We start from the raw sequence: 14,323 nt of genomic DNA on the forward strand, positions 1-14,323 counted from the left end.
CATCTCAAAAGTGCCGCTTAACCCGGCGTTTAGCGGGGGGCGGGGCTGGAGAGGGCTCGTCCCGTAGAGCGAAGTCAGAGATGACTGTGTAGTGAAGTAATACTCTTGGCTCCGAAGCGAAAACGTATCTGCATGTTGCCGGCTTCGTCATTTTATACCCTCGAGGTGGGGCGGAGTTACGCTATGCAAATTCCGCAGACCCATGGCATTTCTTTGCCATTGGCTCGTTTTGCAATACTCGAAGTCGATAGGTGTTCTAAGCGAAACCCCATTCGTCGTCATCCGACGTAACTCGGAGTGACAACGAAAGGGAACAATTTTTTTTTAAATTGTAATAATATTGGACAACATTTACTGTATTTTTGATTTTTTTGGTTATACTGATCTGGCAACTAATTAAAAGCTCATTAACGGGTCCTTTTCTTTTGCATTGTGAGTGTTGATAGAATGTCCCTATCATCAACAGTAGTTTTAACATCATTGCTTTATTTTAATAGTTTAACCAAACTTCAGGTCTAGATTATACTGTATACAGTATATCATTTTTTACCTTCTAAGTAAAGACAAGGAAGTAAAAAGTATGTTTGTTATTGTTCCTTTAGAATGCTGAGGAAGAGTACATATATTCACAAATTCCCAAAATATTACTCGAGTAACTAAGTACAATGTACTGTTCTGTTGTGGCTGGGCTGGCTATTTTCTACTTGTCTTTCTCACTCTTTTGCTATTACATGAAGATTATAAAAGTGATAGAGACATTCAAATCATTTTCTCACTTCTGTACTTCACCTGTGATTTCTCACCTAGGAAGATGATTGAATTTGATTTGTTTTAGCTTTCATTTTCTGTATTTGTCATTCACGGGTGCAGAATTGATGTCTTATTTGCTTATCGTCGAATGCATGAGTGAATTAAATGGCTCCTTGGCCAGCTGGACCCTCAGAGCTCCAATCTTTGACACATCCGGGCACATCAGAAACGACTCTAAGGTGCAGGATTGACGTTAGACCACAGACCACATAGCCGTCTCTCTGCTTTGGCTGTCTGCGTCCTTCTCATGTTCTCTTGTGGGGTGTCAGCTGTTGCAAAGAGCTGCGGTCTCTTTCATGGGCTCAAGTCGAACTCGGAGCTCCTGTCTCATTCACTTCCTCTTGCCGCCTTGGGCCCTGCCAGCGTCTGTAGTGCGACTGGCATTGACAGGACTTGGTTAGTGCCAGGCGAGAGCTGAGTGATGCATGGGCCGTCTGAGTGGATTTTGTTCTGAGGGCTTTTGGCTCCATTATTTACTGTGGATCAGAGGGCAGAGAGAGTTATTAAATACAACAGGCCCACTGGCATTGTGTTCTCCAGTCCAGAAAGAGGAGGAAGAGCAGGGAGAGAATCAAAGAAAATTAGATCAGGAGAAAGAAGGGAAATAGAGAACGATTAATAGATTGAGTATAGAAACATGCACTAATGATGTTAGGTAGAAGGGATTTAAGGTATGTGTTGGTGGCAGTATGAAACATTATGAAACTTGAGGTGATTCACTAAAGATGTTCTGTGAGAGTTTGAAACCCTTGTTTTTGTGCACCTAAGAACTATCAGCGGAAAATATTCCTAACATTGTTTCATTGTTTCCGACATAGGGACTGCTCATATGCGAATGAAACGAGACGCAAAAAGGCACAGACATGTTTATTTTATACTCACTTTTGAATGGAATTTTATGAGAGAAAAGGAGGACGATAGATATGAATAGCAAGAGAAAGACAGAAATAACAAATATATAAGAAAAAACAGAAAAAGAGAGAAAGTGGGAATAAGAGAAATAAGTGTAAAAGAAAAAGGGACATCAGATATGGTAATTTATACCATCGGCAGCACTAAAATTCTGCTGGAAGCCATTAAGTTGTCTTTGTTCTTTATGCTTTTATTCTGTTAGAACAGAAATTAAAACACACGCTGAGGCGCATGCTTAAAGTTTCAATCACAAGTGTCATGCCTATTCAAACTGAGGCACACGCCCCCTCCGATTTTGAATGCAACTTTCACAAAAAAGTGTCTGATAATTATAGTGCGTGATTTATTGTAGATAAAGAAAAGTGTGGAACATTGTGGCAGAATTCATTTGTCTAATCAGTCCAGTTTAATTGTACATGCAGCATATTATTTGCTTTTAACTGAAAATTCTGTCATCTACCCACACAACTTTTTTTTAACCGTGGAACACAAAATAATTTTTTTTTTAAAGAAAGTTTCAACTGTTTTTGTAGATACAATGAAAGTCAATGGGGTTCAAAACAACATTGAAATCTATTGACTCATTGTATGCATAAAAAACAATGAGAAAACATTCATAATATATTTTTTGTTCCGCAGAAGAAAGTTGAGGATCTCGCATGCTTGCTCTCCCTCTTTGTCTTATTTTCTGTTTTCATACTCCTGGTTTATATCTGTGCAGTACAGACAGAGGCCCGTTGATAACTCACTGGAGGAGAACTGTTCCTTTTAAAACTCCCCTGCTCTAAATCATGTCACCTGACATTAGCTGCTGTAATCAGCTCTATCAACTGAACACACACACACACACACACACACACACACACACACACACACACACACACACACACACACACACACACACACACACCTGCTTCCTCCCACATACCTTGAAGTATAAGGCTTTGAGGGGTGTTCAAGACACACTTTAGCTTTGTGGCTCTGAGGATTGGTGCAGACTTGCTGGGAGCCCAGAGCGACTGACCTCTATTCCTCATTGCTGTCTCCTTGACAGCACGGCTAGTCTCATTGAAATGCAGCCAGCAGGTAAAAATAACCACAGGTCCACGGACGTGTGAGAGCATCAAATCACTAGCTGCTAGTTCAGCCTCATCTGAACTCTGTCACCACGGAGTGCATTCGGACTCGCCACCATACACCAAACAGCAACCCTGCTGCTGCCTATAGCAACTATGGGAGCTAAATGTTAAATTATACACATCAATCCTGTGACAAAAAGCACTCATTACTCAAATGACAGGAACCAGGTAGAGGGTCCATGTCATTATGGTTATTTAACCTGGAGCTCTGCAAATGTGCAGTCTGTGGTTTTCTGGCTTTTTTCAACCAACAGAGTCTGGCACCTCTTGAGCTGTTAACCAGGAAGAATACTCATCACTAAGAAAGCTTTTAGAGCATGGCCTGGCTTCCCGCCAGAGGTTAGAAAGTCATGATTGTACCTTTAGCTCTTAGCTGATAAAGAATGACTCGTACAACAATGTCAGATCTGTACATTGTTTCTGTACATAGGTCCGGGTCAGTAATGATTGATTATGTTTCATATGTCTTGATTGAATAAAAGTGCATCTTACTTAGTGGAAGCAGAACGAGTTTCCAGTAGGCCTTGTGTACAACAACAGGTTTGTTGTTTACTGTACAGCAGCGCTATAATTTGTGCGTGTCTCTCTTGCTAAATGCCTCATTTTAAACATAACTGAAAGATTTCAATCTGATTAATAGCTTTTTTTTAACCAGTTTGTACTATAAGCTAATTAAAAACACAAAGAAAACATACAGTTAATTTGACCATTTTTATCTTCAGTAAAATTGTGATATGATATTTTAAAAACATTGATAATTGATTAAGAATAAACCCTTAACAAAAGTTTGTTGATTTAAAAAAAAAAAAATCTGTTAGTGGTGTTACTATTATTATTCCTCCTTCCATTCCTGAGTCTATAGCAGGTCATAGAACCACTTGTGGGAAAATTATTAAATTTAACACGGAGATGGAGGACAGTCTTATCATTAACCATAGCATATTTGGAGTTGCACTCATGTTTATGCTAAAAATGTTTGTACCTTAAGGGCTACAAACTTCTTTTCCCCTTTGATTCCTTGGATCAAGCCGATCTGAATGCATGTCATTTTCTGTCATGCCGATTTTCATCAAAATTCGCTTAGAACATCTTCAGACCATGCTGGCAAAAAGTTATTAAAAGATTTTTGCTAGACCAAACCGTTCTTGAATAACAAAGCGGAAAAATTTAATGAAGAGCATGTCACAATGTTCGAGGCTGGTACTTTATCACAAGAATGACCTAAGGCAACTTGCAGTTTTTTGGCCCAGTGCCATCTACTGGTCAGGATATATGAAAATGGATATTTTTGCTTATTACTTCTGAATGGTTTGCCCAGAATTCATAAAACTCTTTTGATTCAGTGCAGCATACTAAGTTGAATGATACCCAATTTTCCCACATCAGCGATTTTAGGCATTGGCCATTTTGAATTCTGTTGTAAAATGCTATATTTTACAAACACATTAGTGTGTCGCTACGAAACTCAGCATGGGTCATCAAGACCATGCCCCGAAGGTACTCAAAACATTTTGAAAATTAAAAAAAAAATGCTAATAGCTTTTGATTAAGCTATTTTAATGAAACTAGTCTTGATAGATTCCTTGAGTCATACCAAGAACAACAATAGCAATAATGCTATATGTGGTCGAAATTGTTGTACGCCATTTGGAATTACATTGAAACCCTACTTTTTCGAACTCCTTCTTGACCGTTGGTTCAATTTTCATCAACATTGGCTCTGACCATCTTCAAACCATGCCGGCAAAAAGTAATTAAAAGATTTTTGTATGACCACGCCGTTCTTTAACAGCACCAACTAATGTTTAACAGTGATATACAATTAAATCATATTACTGGTATTTATCATTTTTTTTTATCAGCTATATTGTTAAATTGCAATAATATTTAACAACCTTACTGTTTTACTGTATTTTTTATCAAATAAATTCAGCCTTGGTGAGCATAAGAGACTTCACACTGAACTCAAACTTTTGAGTGGTGGTGTACACTGTAAATCAATTTGTAGTTACTTCTAATCAGGCTCTGAATAGAGTATCCATTAAAAAAAGTTAGAATGATTTTGTTGAGAATGGGGATACAATTTTGAAATGCATCCAATTTGTTTTCTCCATGGAAGATTGGAAGGTGGTTACTGCTGAGCTCTGTGTTCGGAGTAAATATATATTCAAAGTATGAAGTCATCATTTGTTATTTTGTTAACCATATGTCCCACTTACGTTATTTTATTTGCCATGAATGCAGATAATAATCCATTATAAAGCCTTGTGAAATGCAAAATATGGAGATTAGCTGTAATTGTCTTTATTCTAATTAGCAGCACTGGAAACAGTCTTGCAGATATAATCCATAATTGCTGAAACATGGACACTTACACTGTTGAAATTACTTTTGTGATTGAAAACATTTGGCCAGAGTTATTGTATGGGAGCTTAATTATTGTTTAAAATCATATGTTGTTGTATCTCTGTCTGGCGGCTGCAACAATTACAAATTGCTCTCTTAAGTTTTATTTCCCTCACATATCATGAGCTTGTTTTTCTCTCTTTTGTTTTGTTTTTTTTCTCTCCAGGCAACATCAGGAACACGGAGCGACTGAGCTATGACAAACAGCAGCACTACAAAATCATGGTGACTGCTTACGATTGTGGTCAGAAGAGGGCGATGGAAAGCGTTCCGGTTCACATTGACGTCAAACCAGTGTGCAAGCCTGGCTGGCAAGGTCAGTAGATACTACGAACCAAACATTGTTACCTCAACTTTCACTGTTGTCCTATTCCTTACGCCATACAAATTAGCTGTGTATCCTAATCAGATTTTTCATGAACAGCTAATATTTTGGCATTGACACTTCTAATGACTCATGCAACTTTCTCAAAAAATTCTTTGGGTCCATTATTATTATTATTATTATTATTATTATTATTATTTATTTTTTTATTTTTTTGAGAGATATTTCAAATTGTCATGTGGCAGTTGAATAACTACCATTGAGATGAATGGGAATTCTAGAAAAATAGCTTTCACCAGGTATTATTGACTTTCTCTAGGTCTTTCAAGGCCACATCAAAGTAAAGTCTTTATCTTTTGTCACAAATATCTCAAATGCCCTTTAGAAATAGTTTTTGATATGCTGAAGGTCTTTGGAAATCAAATAATTGCAATTATATATTTTTTTAAAAGTGTCTCTTGTGGAATACAGGAGTAAATGGCTACAAATTATTGCAAGAAGAAAGAGTAACAGAGTGCCTAAATAGCCATTTTATTTTAAAAAGTGTCTTGATATTCAGATAAAAACTCTCTCTAATTTTGAGTGCCTGTCGATTCACAACTCTTTTTTTATTTAGTGAGTTTGACTTAAAGTTCACCCAAACATTTAAATTCTATCATCATTTATTCACCCTCATGTCATTCCAAACCTGTATGTTGTTCATCTACAGAACGCAAAAGGGGAGATTTTGAATGTCCAGACAATAAAAGTCAATGGGCTCCAAAATTTTCCTTATAAGTCACAATAAAATTGACTTGAAGAGAAACTTGAAGAGTTGACCTGATTCATGTAAAAGATCTGACAAACGATTTGTTCAAATATCAGACACCACTACTTCTCTCATGAACATGCTAAAAAGAATTTAGGTGGATGTTAAGATTTTCGGTGAGTAATGATTTAAATTGCAGACTCGACTTTCTGTCTCTGCCTTATATCCTCCCTCATCCTCCATCCACAAAATGGTCAGTATTGTGACTCAGCGGAGTAGCCTGTTCTCACTGACCTCTGTGATCCCTTGTTCTGTTCCCCTCTCGTCTGTGGCATACACTGTTAGTGGTCTTAACTAGACAGATCGATATCCGCGGAGTCCTTCTTCCCACAGGGACTGCACAGCAGCTTCAGCCTACAGTTTGTCCACAGACACTCACACTGACCTCTCGGAAAGAACACATTATTGCTTTAATATCTATTGCCTACACGACAAAGAAGACAATGCCTTTTACATATGCTGTGGTAATGGATTTGTTCTAAACAGTCAGTGGGCAGAGAATTCAACATCATTAAATCGGAGAAAAGGACGAGGCAGCATTTTTCACAGTTTACCTTCTTTCACACATCGATTGAGGTATGGAAAATGTCTGCAGATAAATTCAATTCGCAAGCATCAGTTGAGCCATTTAGAAGCGGATTTCAAGGGCTGGAGAGACAGAAACCTAATCACTGTCATCTAAAATTGTGTTTCGAGCATGAAAAAAGACGGGGGATTTCTTTCTCTCTTCTGCCAGGAGGAGTTAGTCAAACCCAAGTCCTTCTGATAAAGGAAACAATGTAACTAATTCAATCCAGACAAAAGTCATACTTTGTCAAACATTCAGCAGCTACAGTGTCAGATTATAAATAATTCAAGACTTTTCATTAAAGAGATATTTCAAAATAAAATATATTTTTTAACTCATTATTTACCCAACCTAATGTCATTCCAACCCTGTATGACTATTTTGATCCTACTAAACACAAACGAAGGAATTTTAAGGAATTTTGACTCTGCCCTAGGTACAGTGTGTGTGTGTGTGTGTGTGTGTGTGTGTGTGTGCGTGTGTGGGTGTGTGCGTGCGTGCGTGCGTGCGTGCGTGCGTGCGTGCGTGTGAATGTGTTTATGTATAAATGTAATTTTAAATTTATTTAAATGTATTCATTATTTATCATTGTATGGAAAAAGCAGCATGAATAATATTATTTTCCCATTTTGTTCCATCAAATGAAGATCAGGGTTTGAAAGTGAGTAAATGATCGTAGAATTGTATTTTTTTTTCTTCTTCCGGTAGACTATCCCTTTAAGACACAGATCGTTCTCTCTTACAAAAGTTTTTTAAAGACAATTTTGCCATTCAAACTTTAATTCAAATCCCAGGTGTTGTCACACATCTCGTCACATCTTCCTTTCCTCACACTTGTCAAGGTGACAGCACAGAAAGTGGGAAACTGTTCTGAGAACAGTATCCTGATTGAACTAATTAGAGGAAGTGTGTTTGTTACCTGTTTGTAAAGAGAATTTGGTGTTAGGTGACATGGATTTAGATGAGTTATTACCTGGAGAGAGGAACGCCACTCTCTATGCCAAGAAGAGACTTATTCCAATAAAGGGCAGCTTCTAGTCTAAGCAAGCCAAAATGTCAAACTTGAGCGTATTAGCCACAAATCTTGTAAATCCTCAACCCTTTGCAATACAGTTTTTATGTTGCGGTTTTGGCAGTGATACAGTTCACCAAGCATGTCTGTTTGACTCGAGGTAATTCGTTTTTCTCTTGCACAAAGCCACAAAGTTTGTGTTCACAAGAACTTTCAAATCATTCCTGTCATACCTACTCATTGCCATGATTATTCACATTTACAATATTGACAAAGCTTTTTTAAAAGTAGTTATGTATATGTATAGCATGTATATAGAAAATAAAGAGATTTAATTGCAATTCCTACAATTACCATACTTAGTATTGTTAATTAAGGTAATCTGACTTTAGTAACACTGACACTAAATACTTCTCAATTAATAATTTTTTGTTTAATTCAATAAATCCTATTTGATCCAAAAAATGCAGCCTTGGTGAGCAGAAGAGATTTCTTTCAAAAACACTTTTGAACGGTAAGATTAAAGTAGTTTGATTGGCATGGTAAAGCATTTTTCTCTTTTTCTCTCTCCTCAAGCACTCCTCCTTTATCCCAGGGTCAGTACTGTTTCTCAGTTGAAGGCATCATCTAAAGCATGATAGGGCCTTATGATGTGTTGACAGGCTCCTACGCCCAGAGAATAAGCAGTCATTGGCTGAGAGATTGCATGGCTTGTGTTCTCAGTGTGATTCATAATAAGTGAGGTGGAAGTGAGGACTCCGATACGATCATGACAGGCACCGCAGAGGTGAAGGGCGAGGATTTCTGGTTGTAACGCTTCCCGCTTGCATAAGCGTGTAATTGGGAAACCACTCTTTGTCTCTGGTCAAATCCAGTCTGTCAACACTGATCTCTCCATCTCTCCGTCCATCTTGCTGAGCCATCCACTGAGAATGACAGATTTCTCATTGAGTGCAGAAGCCAAAGAAAACTGGCACTGCCAATCAGGTCTACACTTGTACACGCAGTGTGCATGACGTTTTCTGAGGGAAAAATATTATGGATCGACATGGACATTTCGAGATAGATAGATAGATAGATAGATAGATAGATAGATAGATAGATAGATAGATAGATAGATAGATAGATAGATAGATAGATAGATAGATAGATAGATAGATAGATAGATAGATGATATGATATGATTAAAATCACATGTAATTCCCTTCCAAAAGTTTATAAAGTTTTATGTTTGCCATTATCAGCATAAATCCTTATAATTTCTTATATTTAAAAAGTATTTGATGAGCGTATAGGCTATTATGTGCGGAGAGCATTCACTCAATAATATTATCTCCTTTTTGACAGAGGTGGCTTTTAGAGGCTTGCATCGGAGGTCTTCATATAGCTTGTTCTGTTCCTTATCAGTACAAATTCATCACAAAAGGATAATGATTTATGCTGATAGTGTCCAAGCTTTTTTGTAAGGGAAATGTAATTTACTGACGAAAATGTAGAAAATAGCAAAACAAAAATGTCAACCTGTAACATATTTTCATCATCAGCATGTTTTAATTAAAATTGTTTAATTAATCATTTAACACATTTACTTGTTAAAACTAACAGATATCACTGTCAGTAAAACTACAGGTTTTCTGATGTGTGGGCAGAAGAGTTTGAAACTGACCGGCATCATATCCTGATCTTTTTCCACTTTTCCGCTCTCTAATAGTTTAATGTGACACTCCACTACACTCTCCAATTAGATTTAAAAAAACACAAGCATAAAATTAAAAGAACCCCATAAATTTACAAATGCACCACTTCCAGTCACATAATTAGCATTACAGTCATCCGTGAACATCTCAAGGCAGTTTAATGGTGAAAACACTCTAACAGAAATAAGGTGAGTTTCCTGGCTAACTCATTTCCTGTCCACCTCTCATGTATCCCTTTCTGCACAATGTCACCCCCCCCCCCCCCCCCAACCACTATTTTTCCATGCGTCTCATGAAAACCCAGTCTTTTTTTTTTAATCCAGCAATTCCATTGGCAATATTAGTCCCTCCGCTGTTCTGCCGCGACTTTTTGGTGTCTGTGGCATTTCTGAATAAGCAATGAATGTTTAATGCCGCAGTTAATGTTAATTCTCACCCCGAGGTCCTGAAATGGTCTTTCTATTGAACAGAATGAGTCTGGCCTCTGGCTTTGGTGTGTTTGGATAATCAAGGGAATTATTCACTCTCCAGGGAGTAGATGAGTTATTACGCAGCGCACACACAACGTTGTTTTGATTCCGTGCTTCCGAAAGCGCTGTGTTCCGTAGTCCTGATGCACATGCTTTCCCTTGTGATGTTGGATTAAAAGCAAACCCAGTGTTTTAGTTTCTCTTTAGGTGTTTTTCATAAAAGTTTGTTTGGTTGAGCTATAAAGCATTTCTGCTCAGCTTATCTGGGGCGAACTGCTACCTCAGATATTCATGAGGAACTTTTCTAAGACCTTTTTTCTCTAAAAGAGGTAGAGACTGAGACCTGTGGTACTGTACTGTCGCCCCATTTTATCCACAGTAGTGCCAATGAATAATGTAATAAGATATTCATTTAGTGAAACGGGCTGAGGGAATATCTCTCAGCTGAGGTGAATACAAAGCACTTGGTTCTCTGAATTATACAGAGAGAGTCCATAAAGGCCAGCTAAGAAGAGTGAGATGTTTTATCTTTTTGGCTACTCTGCGGATCATGTTTTATAAAAAGCTCAAGACAGCGTAATGTAACATGCATGAACACATATTAAAGCACATAGTGACGTATCAGCCTTGACCAGGAGGAAAACGTGTCAAAGAAAGAAAATAATTCATCATGGATACCTTTTTTCCTTTGACCTTGCAGTTTGCTTTTAACCATGGCTTTCATCACAATTGGTTTTACCTCTCCATGTTTGTACTGAAAGATAAAAAAGGATTCAGCTCAGATGTACAAATCTGATATGCGACAACCACAGATGCTGTAGCAACAGTAGAGCTGTTATGAAAGCAAATAGATTGTGTGTCACAGTGGTTTTAACTTAAAGGGTGAAGAAGTTGTGTAATTAATAATATATGTGGGAACAGAAAACACCAAGTTCAATATTGAGTATTTTAAATTATTCGTGTTGTTTTTTTTGTACTACTACTACTACTACTAATAATAATAATAATAATAATAATAATAAAAATAAGCGTTATTATTGTTATTATTACTAAGCAATAAAAAATTAACCAAATAATGTAGTTTAAAAATGCATAAATAAATAAACTAAATAATATGGGTTATTAGCTTATTTATGGGCTGTTTGATTCAAGGAGCTCTATAGTACCTGTAGAAAACCACCCATTAGCATTTTCATACCATTTATATTTATAGTTACACAGAATTTACATCTGTAACTCTTCAGTTCTTAAATGGCTAACATGTGTTTTCCTCGCAGGTTGGAACAAGCGTGTGGATTATGAACCTGGAACAGGCAGCAGGCAGCTCTTTCCCAAGATGCACCTGGAGACCTGTGAGGGCCCTTTATCTTCAGTGCGAGCCATGGTGGAGCTGCAGACCAGCCATATTGGAAAGGGCTGTGACAGAGAGACCTATTCTGAGAAGTCTCTTCAGAAGCTCTGTGGTACGCTCAACTTCAGCACAAATCATATACCAGTCAGTCCAGAACTTTCTCGACTTGGGTTAATGAGCTTAATGAGTTTAATACAATTCACAAACTTTAACATTTGGTACAGGAATGCTCAAAACAGTTCACTAGGAAATAGGGATGCACAGTATTATAGGTTGTATAATTTGTTTCATATTAGACATGTAACAGTGGATAATGAATATTTAATTGTGCATGCACATTTCCCTTATTTTTACATTTATAATTACCATTGCCATCAACTAAATTAATCTTTGAAACCATTAATTATTTAATAACATTGTTAAATTTAATTTAAGCAAATCACAGCATGAATATTCTCTGGTCAAACTGTAGATTGCAATATTTTGATGCCCAAATTCATTTGTAGCTTTCAAAACAATTGATTTGATTTTAGTTTTTAATGTTTTATTGTTAACTCTTCCCTCACCAGAGTTTTTGAGAGATATATATATATATATATATATATATACACTAACACAATACATAGATATAGATATGTACATATATATATATATTACAAATAATTACTATCCATATATACTGTACATATATACACACACATATAGGTAGGCTATATGTACTTATATACCTAAATACACATTCACACATATATACACATTACAATTATGATACACATATCCACACACATCTGAACACACATCTTAATATCTGAACATGCAATATACTGTATCAAGAAATATATCAGACAGAACTAACCCTCTGCTTTTAAACAAATAAAATGTTGTATTCTGTTTCATAAAAAAAGCAACATTGTGTGCAAAAAGCTGAGAAAATCGTGTTTTTGTCAAAGACTAAGTCTGGATTAGATTCAGAACGACGATCAAAACATAGATGGAGTAGATCAAGTCCATCAACACCCCCAAAGCTTCACAGTCCTATTGCTCGTCGTGGGTCGACATTTTATCCGGTAACATTAGCAGTTTTTATTTTATATGCTGTTTAATATTGATGATCATGTTTTTTCACGTGGATGATTCATTTGTTTCTGCTTTTTCTTTACATGTCTTTTGATCTGAAGATTCTGTACTCTTTCAGAATATGCCTAATAGCTACCCCTACCGTATTCATGTAACAGTGAAAACACAGAAAGCCTTGTCTCATAAATGACAGAATTCTGTCAATGGTGGGGAAAGAGTTAATTTATTTAGACAGAACAATGTAGAATTTTAATATTGGTCATTTATCAGTTATGAGTCATTAAACGAAAATAATTATCATATTATTAGTATGGGGAAAATGTTATCCCTGTTTATCCCTACAATTCACCTAACCATATCTCTAGATTTTATTCCTCATATTGCATGTCCAACATACTTGTAAATGGGTCATAAAACAATTTTCACATACCTCAGTAAATCAGTCATTTTAATCTGATGAAAGACTCTTTAAGGCTTATACATCATGAAGTCAAAATGGTTCTAGCTCTGATTTGTGAAGCATTAAGTGTGTTGATCTTTTTACTGTCTTGGCTCTCTCTCGGTAATAATAATTTCCCCTGTTGGTGTCAGTTGCTTTTGCACAAGCACTCTGTACAGCTAACGGAAATAAGTGTTTGAAAATAGGCATACTTTTGAAGTGTTTCTGAAATAGACAACAAAGCTTCCAACCCAATATAATATTTTTTTTAAAAGCACATCCAGATAAATATATGTATTAAGGAAATTACAAAGTCCCAATGTGTAATCAATCATTAGTGCAACCTTGAAACACGGACACTTTCTGTTTATTCTTGACTGGACATTTGATAACATGAGCCGCCACTGAGACACATGTAGTGCTAGACATTGCTTGCGTAATGTAATCTCATTGACCTGTACCTTTACGGTATTTCAGGAAATGAATCCTCTCAGAAGAGCTCAGATGCTCACTCGGAGACTGACTGAATTTATCGTCCAATATCGATTGGCAGAAATAAATACTGCATAGCTTAAAAGCAGCGGCGCTGCCATATTCTCTCTCGTTTCTTTCTCTCTTTGGGCCCGTGCCGAAGTGAGTGATGTGGAGCTGTGGAATGAGAACACGCTGCTCTGACATCGGCGAGGCTCATCGCTCATTCTGTCCCTCTGTCTTGGCCGTCCTGTCACCCCTGAGTGAGGAAAAAAAGATTCAATATCCTCCTGTACTCCCAAAAAAAACACGCAGAGAGAGGCATGAGTAAGCATGGGCAGGAGGGAGGAAGACAGGAGGCTAATCAAAGATTGATAGGTGGCACTGCTCTTGCATATTTAGGGCATCTGTACTAGACTTATCCTCAGAGCGAGTGTGCCCACAATTAGTTATATCTCAGAAGTTTCTTATACTGCATGTTTTTAAAGGGAGAGTTCACTCAAAAATGTAAATTCTCTCATTATTGGCACATATTTATGACATATGCTTCCCAAGTGAAGATGAAGCCAAACTCAAACTCTTTTAACCCACATTAGCACCCTTAGCTTAACGTGTCAGAGTGTTGCTAGGCCACGAGCAATGACTTTTATAATGAGACGATTGCTTTCAGAAATGACATTTCAGTCAGGGTTGAATGTGGGTCTCGGAACCAAATGTTATTTGCTCTTCATCTCTAATTTGATTTGAAGTGTGATGTATGCACAGTATATTTGAATGCCAGGGCAATTAACATGATTTTAACTCTTTGTGACAGACAGCTTGTAATTTTTCATCGCTG

At 37.0% G+C, this 14,323-nt stretch overlaps 1 protein-coding gene across 1 annotated transcript in view; it reads left to right on the plus strand.

The window, feature by feature from the left end:
• The window catches only part of clstn2a (calsyntenin 2a), a 265,852-nt gene that overhangs the window by 192,645 nt on the left and 58,884 nt on the right, over positions 1-14,323 (plus strand). Inside the window, exons 5-6 of the mRNA XM_077233060.1 lie at positions 5,434-5,583; positions 11,425-11,610. Of these exons, the coding sequence (XP_077089175.1) occupies positions 5,434-5,583; positions 11,425-11,610 (336 nt within the window). The remainder of the gene's footprint in view (positions 1-5,433; positions 5,584-11,424; positions 11,611-14,323) is intronic.

This window comes from Siphateles boraxobius, unplaced genomic scaffold (assembly GCF_051911475.1).
Source record: "Siphateles boraxobius isolate OS27281-9 unplaced genomic scaffold, OSU_SipBor_1 1, whole genome shotgun sequence".
Classification (NCBI taxonomy): Eukaryota; Metazoa; Chordata; class Actinopteri; order Cypriniformes; family Leuciscidae; genus Siphateles; species Siphateles boraxobius.